The 8,149-nt window shown below is 38.3% G+C and overlaps 1 protein-coding gene across 4 annotated transcripts in view; it reads right to left on the bottom strand.

Moving 5' to 3' along the window:
- Ano5 (anoctamin 5) overlaps window positions 1-8,149 on the bottom strand; it is a 70,078-nt gene that overhangs the window by 16,103 nt on the left and 45,826 nt on the right. For 2 of the 4 annotated variants that reach the window (XM_031386791.1, XM_031386792.1), the window contains 4 exons: window positions 5,898-6,049; window positions 4,448-4,522; window positions 2,393-2,615; window positions 613-782 (listed from right to left, as the gene is read on the bottom strand). In XM_031386791.1, the coding sequence (XP_031242651.1) occupies window positions 613-782; window positions 2,393-2,615; window positions 4,448-4,522; window positions 5,898-6,049 (620 nt within the window). The remainder of the gene's footprint in view (window positions 1-612; window positions 783-2,392; window positions 2,616-4,447; window positions 4,523-5,897; window positions 6,050-8,149) is intronic. The other 2 variants (XM_031386793.1, XM_031386794.1) reach the window with 1 other exon arrangement.

Raw genomic sequence — 8,149 nt, 5'->3', positions numbered from 1 at the left:
ATATATATATATATATATACACACATATGTGTGTGTGTGTGTGTGTGTATAAATATACATGGACACTTGTAGGGTTAATGAGGCAGGTGGTTGGGAATATATGTGTCTATGAGTATATGTGTGTCTGTGCATATTGCCTGTGTAAGAGATTTTCTTTCTGCATGCCTGACAATCTTTTCCTGACTCTCAAGGAGTAAAGGAACTCCAAATCTCCTACCTGAACAGTGAGAGGACTTATGGAGAAAAGAATAAAGAGCCAGAATAATCACTTCTTTGCTTATCCCCTCCCCCCCACACACACATAGACACACACTAAACTGCAGATGTTTAGTGCCTGAAGCCAGCAGTTTCTGGCTCCAGAATAACATAGAGTTTAATAAATATTCTTCATATTAAGCTACTTTTATTCTCACAAAACCAATCTTCGCACCCCCTTCAACTGCCAATGCCACATCCCCAGTGGCTGCTGTCCAGAGAGAGAACAGATGCAAGACAGGCTCCCAGCAATGTTGTCAGACTTCTACAACTTGACAATGTCTGAGTTAGTGCTAGAGAGAAAGCCAGGTCTTAATTATCTGAGGCCACATATCTGACCTGAAAGAGAGTTCTTACCTCTTCGCTTCTCCATATATTGAACATATATGTGTACCTCCCAGGATATCCCACGAACTTCCCTTTAAAGAAGGCCACATAGAAGCAAGCTGAGTAATAGTTCACAAACTGGAAGAGAAACATCTTCAGAGTGAGGCTGCTCTCATACTCCTGGTGAGTTCGAGGTATTTCTGCCAATAATAACCATCAAGGATAAATGTATTTCCTTGAATGCTATACTTAGAATGCTACTCATACCATTTAAAAATGTGGGAAAGTGCTCTTCACTCTGACCTCAGTTGACTAATATTAAAGAGTTGTGTGTTTGTGTTGGCTTTCTGTTGGTCATGTTGTGTTGATCCCACAGCAGTGAAAGTCTAGGAAGCAGTCACTACATTTCAATGGTGGGAAGTTCTCTAGGAATAAGACTTTCTGAATGTGCAATTTGAATACCTATAAGATTGGAAGTACCTGTTCCCATTACTGTTAGACACTTCAGAAAATCCCATCATGCTTCTTTCTCCTTTGCCCATAGCCAAGCAGGTTGAAACCAGGTTAGCTTATTCAAAGGGCTAAGGTGTTTCTAACTACAATATACCTTCCTTTCATGAATTAAACTGTGACTGCAAATGCTGTCAGAGGTAGCATGTGCTTTCTCTCTCCTTAGTTAAAAATATAATCATATTTGTAATTTAACAAATTCAAAAGATAAGAAAATATTAATTTCTCCCAAAGCCTGTTAGAACACATTGAGGAGCCCAATGAGTAAGGGAACACACTTTATTTCATGAGTTGATAATTTCTCAGTAGAACAGCTGACACAGATACTCTCAATGACACTTTCAGGAGTAGTACAAAATAATTTAAAGGACACAATATATTCCATTTTAATGAAGCTCGCTTGCATTCATTAAAAATGTCTCAGATAAGAGGTCAGAGATACTTTTCACTAAAGAAATCCATGACTTCTTGGTGTCTTTAAAAGCAGTTTATTTGCTATGATTTGCTTACTTGCTCTTGCCCAGAGAATGTAAACTTGACTTAGAACTCAAGATTGGAAGATGATGCAAGGACTACTTCCAAGCAGTGCCTGCCCAGTGCTCTTTCTTCCTCTGTGTGGAGCAGTGGTATGAATGTATGGCCTAGGTAGGGTATTAATGAGTGCTGTGAGAAGGGATGCCCTTCTCTGCTAAGTGGCTAGCCTTGTCTATCTCTAACTTGTCCAGAATTGGTGCTCTTTGCAGCACTCTTTGCTCAAATCCTAGCTTTACCTACAACTCCATCACCTTCCCATTTCAGGAGAAAATTTAAAAGTTCAACAAGAAAATAATCTAGGTTGCAACAGATACTGCCTAGACAGGCTGTTCCCATGTTCTAGATTCAAGTAAGAGGAACTAATGCAATGTTTTGCTTTTGTTATTTCTTTTCTTATTTCAGAATGCATTCCACACGCAAATACCTTTCAAGAAAAAAAGGAGACAATCTTGTGGTTTTAGTACAATGTAGGTTCTGATCAGGGTTCAGCTAGCTCCACCCAGGGAATGTTGAAATAAGAGCCCTCAAAAAATGGCCAAGGAGTCCTGAACTTTTTAGAGTTTTCTTACTTCCATTATGAAATGACTGAATATGGGTAGATCTTAAGGAATTCTTAAAAATCAGGTATGGATCTACTTAGAGCACAAGGCAGCCTAAAAATTGATCCCTTCAGATACCAACAACATGGGAGTGGGATCAAAGATGGAGATGCAATGTTGGCTGAAACCCATGATCTAAATCGCTTTTCATAATTTGACCAGCTTACCCATTTTCGTAATCCAGGCAGATATCTTCTCATAAAAAAAATTCAGTATCAAAATGACAATGCAATTCAGGCATGATCCAGAGAGAGCAGTGGCCAGCTGTGGAGTGAAGAATCTCTTCACACTCTGCAGGGTGGCTTCGCTTTCCATGAAGCTGGCAAAAGTGGCAAAGACTGATAGGCGGTACACGATGATGGACACCATGCTGCTGAGGAGGAGAGCCATCTGAGGGGAGAACCGAGACTCACTGGATGTGCTATTGTGCTATTGTCCCAATTTGTTATATTTGCACAGCAGCTCCTTGGGCAAAGCAATTTTTATTACCATAGAGGCAATAAATGGGCCATGGCAAGGCAGAAGGCTTAAAAAGAAACTATTTTGTGGCTATGGATTAGATTAAACATAAAGGGGAGAAACACTGTGATAGATCATATGTCAGCCTGACAGAAGACAAGCCCTCTGGACATGTCTGTAGATGGATTTTTCTAGATTAAGTTAATTGAGGTGGAAAGAGCCATTTTAACTGTGGGTGACACCACTCCATGGGCCTGAGATCTGGGCAGATATATAAGTGAACTGGGTGCCAGTATCTACCTCTCTTTGCTTTGTGACTGTGTATGCAACATGACCTGCTGCCTCATGTTCCCATTGCCACATATGCTGTGCTGTGATGGTGTATGACCTGGAACCATGAAGTAAAATAAAAACAAACTCCATCTCCGTTCAGTTGAGTCTTGTCAGTTATTTCATCATAGCAATATGAGAGGTGACTACAATTCATCTTTTTCATTCATTTTCTCATAGCATTTACAAATGACAACCATATTTCTGAATCTTACCTTTGGCTTGGTATATTTTGATATATGGCATTTGAAGTCAATCAATCATCTTTCATTTATCCTTTGCCTATCTACTATCTATCTATCTATCTATCTATCTATCTATCTATCTATCTATCTATCTAGATTCATTTTGGTCAATAAAAATTATCTTTTAAAGTTTTAAAGAAAATAAAAAAAAATAATTCTGAACCAGAGACTACGTGGCCACAAATGAATTCCTCCTTCAGGAAAAATTTGCCAGAACAATAGACTTTAGTGACATACTTCCCATATCAACGTATACATTGTATATTGCAAAGCAGCTCCATATGAATTCAATGACTGGGAAACTCTATTCTAAAGTTGAGGAAGCAAATCAAATTGACTGATATGTAGAAAAACTAAAACAGAACAACCATTCTAGGGCCATGCTTCCTAGATCATTTCCCAGAATTGAGCCAGAGGTGCCTATCTGTACCCTTTTTTATTCATTTTTTCTTCTAAACATTCTATGTAAGCTAAAGTTATATGCCAAAAGCACTTTCAAGATATAAAAATATTTTAATAACAATTGTTTTAAAGTACAGTGTACATACACTGGTGAAGTTAAACCACAGTCTACAATAGTTAATTTGTAGTTTAATAGTTTGCACCTCCATTTGACATTCTCTCATTCCTCTTTCCCAAATTAAAGAATAATTTATGTAGAGCATACACAAATTAGGAAGAAGAAGGAAATGAAAAAATCATGTTGGTAAATTAATGCGTTAGCTATAGATGTAGAGAGAAACCCACTCCCTCACCATAGGAGTTGTCTTCCTCATATTTTATTCTGCTCATTTTAACAAGAAAAATAAGTTCCATAGTTTAATTGTTCAGTCACATGTATAAATACTTTAAGGGAAATGAAGGCTAATGAATGATGCTGATAACACTAACCAGACTGCAAGATGAATGCGACACTCTTCTTTGGTTTCAAGGTATCAGTGAATGAGACATACAGGAAAGGGCTATGAAGTCAGGGATCCCCCTCATATCTGTCTACAAATTTTATTTCTGGGAAAAAAATCTACGTAAATTATGACATGCTTTGTATAAGAGGTAAAGGCAATGTAGGAAGAATGGAACATTGTAAGAATGACCTGAGAACTGATTCAGAGAGAGCTGTGGAGATAACTGTGGCCTATAGATGACTATGTTTATAGAAATGATAAAGGACTCCAAAATGCTGCTTACCCCAAAGGTCACTGTGGTCCCTGACACAAAGTACCATGGGATGCGATGGCATAGAGGCATGTGTGGCTCCATCTCCTGTAATATTAGAAAAATAACAAAGTAGCACTTTGTCCTCACAGTTGAGACTCCAAATAACAGTAGGAATATCAAGGAGTACACTGAAGGTAGAGCCCACATAGATGACTCTCTTGTCTCATAGCCTATGGAAAGAAGACACCTTCCCTTGAATAGATTGCCATTAGACCTCAAGTGACATTCTACCTAAGGTAAGAGAGATGATTGAGACAACCTGCTTCCTAAGTGCTGGGTTACAGTGGCCTCCAGGATCTGACAGAGAAAAGACGAAGCCCAAATCTAGCCGCTGAAATGCAATGAGACTCAATTGAATTCTCTCTGGAGTGTTGCTGACTTGCTTTAGAGTATATGAAGTCCCTGTCTTATTACCCCAAACAACAGTTTAGGCTCTTCTACCTCAGTTATCACGGATGTTAATATACAAGATAATAATTGGGCCAACTAACATTCTGAGCCACAGTCAAACATATATTTTTATTTACGAAGTAAATAAATACATTATACGGAAGCTTTCAGGAGACATGCAAACCATGAAATTGTATAAAAAAAACAAGATTCCACATTTATGGATATTCAGGGTGGACAAAGAGCTACAGAACTTCACTGGGATGACAAGCCTTCTAAGAGCTCCATGGATATAAAGGCTGTGCACACATACTTGTGTGTACATGAGATCCTATACACTATGTCCCTGTCTGCACCCAGCTAGTGACCAGTGGGTGTGTGTGTGTTTGTGTATGGGTGTGTGTGTATGGGTATGTACCCACACACATGTACCATCAATGCAGACCCACAAGTGAGATTTCTGGTTGTGCTTAAACACTAAAGTCTATTGCCAGAAATGAAAAATTTCTGCTTTTTTATTTCAATTTCATTAAGGCAAAATGAAATGAACGAATCAGGGAGAATCTATACACACTTATTGCCCATACTTAAACCCCCCAGTTCAATCTTTATTCTGTCAATTTTGGGTGAAAATGAGAGGCCTGCCTCTGTTGTCTTTTTATAATATAAAATAGGAATAACACACAAACACAACACACACACACACACACACACACACAGTGTCATTATTCTATCCAGTGTCTTTTCCTAAAACCTGTTATGATTTGAGTAAGAAATGTTCCACATAGGCTCACTCATTTGAACATTTAGTAAGAGGATGGTGTGTAGACACATGTGACAAAATGCTGTCTATGAGGTGAAAATGCAGTGTTGGGTAGCATGTCCACCCATGGGTTTAACTATAGCTTTCTATTTGTCAAAGTGTTTGAGGAATTATATGAATTCATTTGTATGCTGATGGAACCTTATTTTAGGGCAGCTGATAGCAGGAGGTCTGCTAGGGCAAATTCCTGCTCCATATCTACTGTACCTTCGTCACAGGATTCATCTTCTTGTGTTTACACATAGCTTCAAATTCAGGCCGCAGCTGGAGCTGCTGCTGTTCTTCTTCAAAGTCCACCAGATCCCACTCGTACTCAAGCCTAGCTTGTCGCTGTTTCCACAACTTCAGAAACAGTGTGACTTCAAAGGAGGAAAGCATCAAGGTCAAGGCATCAATAGATGCACAAACAGAAACAGCAAGACGGCAACTCTAGTGGCTGGAGGCGTAGCTTGCAGTTTAGAGGGCCTGCTGCTCTAGCAGAGGGTTCAAGTTTATCCCCCAACACCTACATCTGGAGGTTCACACCATCCCTTAACTCCAGCTCCACAAGATTCAAAGCCACTTCTTAATTCATTGGGCACTTGATGTTATGCGCACACATGTGCACATATGCACATATACACACAGGATTGAAAATAATAAAAATAAATCATAAAACAAGAACTTTCACTTCTATTGTAAATTGCTTTGTTTGAAAAACAGTTCGTATGTTGTCAATTACAAATGGCATTCGTTTTTAATGAACTTTTATTTTATCAATGACTACTGATGTGACATTAAATAATCACGCAGAAATTATTCATTAAGAAAATCCAAGTTAATTTCTTAACAGTTAAAGCTTTAAGTTTTCAGATCATCTATCTATCCCCTCATCTGTCATGATATTTCATCTTGAAACTAGCTAAGCACTAACAATTGGTATAAATTTTAGAAATAGTATTTGGTGACTCTTGGGCTCAGTGAACAGTTATACCCCTCTCATGTCAAGATTGTCAAGGTTGTTATTCTAAGGAAAAATTAAGAAAACCAGATAACACAGATGGGGACAAAAGATGTCACATCATAGAAAAAGTCAGGCAGAATGTATTATATGAAAATAGAAAAGAGTCATGATTTCTGTGGGTTTTTGAGATTGCATAAATCTACAAAGATCTCAAGATTTGCATATCATTGGAAAAGAATTTCATTTTAGATTGAACTTAAATGTACTTTAAGTACAAGAAAGAGAACTGTTGGACACCATGGTAGATGGTGCAGGCCTGTACTCTTGGCTGATCAGGGACTGAAGCAGGAAGCAAGTTCAGAGGCCTGCTTTGGTTAGACTCAGTTCAAGACCAGCTTGTAAAACTTCCTGACTCAGTGTAAAGAAGCAAAAAAAGATCCAGGGATAAAGTATATTTATAGATTCCTGCCTAGCATGTGTGAAGAGCTAGGTTTAGTCCTTTATGTGAGTACGTTTGGTGAGAGAGAGAGAGAAAGAGAGAGAGAGAGAGAGAGAGAGAGAGACAGAGACAGAGACAGAGAGACAGAGACAGAGAGACAGAGAGGAAGAGGAAGGAGGATTGGAAAGGAGGTGGTAGAAGAGAAAGAGGAGGAGGAGGAAAAAGAAGAGGGGAGAGGAAGGGAAAAGAAATAGAAAGGAAGAGAAAGCAAAACAGAGAAAGACAAAGAAAATGAGAAGGGGCTGGGGGAGCACAGCATTCAACACATATTTGAGTATATAACACGTTTAACCCTGAAACTTAGGAAACTAAGGTCATGAAGATGCTTGTTGTAAAGCAGCAGGTAGACCAGTGGCCAGAGTCATGGGTCCAGGTGTACCTGCTTTGGAATAAAGGTTGCACATGGGCACATTTTAACATCTGCATATAGAACATGTCTGCCCTACAGTGGACACTGTAGAAGCTGACAAATCACAATCAAGACTGAGTGAAATGAAACCACTGCATTTCTGGCATAAACCATGTGTGGTTACTCATCTTAGGTGAGCTACAGAAGCACACAGTTTAAGAAAAGTTAGAAAATCTGCTTATGATCTGGTTACATAATGAAGGTTTTCCTAACCTGAACAAAAGATCAGATGTAAACGATGAGTTTATAAATATCTGCAACATATGGTGCAAAGGATTCCTCTGCTTGTTAAATAAATGCTAGCAAAGAGTTACAACACTAAAAATGCTTCCAGTGGCAAAGGAAGTCCAATGGTTAGTGAATATTAAAAACACTTGAGATGAAAAATATGCACATCAAAACCGGAATGAAATGATATCCTATTCATCAAACCACATATGACCAAAGAACCTGCCAATCCTGTGCCATGTCTAGTGTTGAAAAATAAAACCAGAATGTGTATAAAAGTCCAGTTTTATGTAAGTTATATAAATATATAACAAATCTTTAATGTTGTACATATATATATATACACATGTATATATATATATATATATATATATATATAT

Source organism: Mastomys coucha, unplaced genomic scaffold, assembly GCF_008632895.1.
Source record: "Mastomys coucha isolate ucsf_1 unplaced genomic scaffold, UCSF_Mcou_1 pScaffold21, whole genome shotgun sequence".
In the NCBI taxonomy this organism is placed as follows: Eukaryota; Metazoa; Chordata; class Mammalia; order Rodentia; family Muridae; genus Mastomys; species Mastomys coucha.
This window is presented reverse-complemented; position numbering and strand designations above follow the sequence as displayed.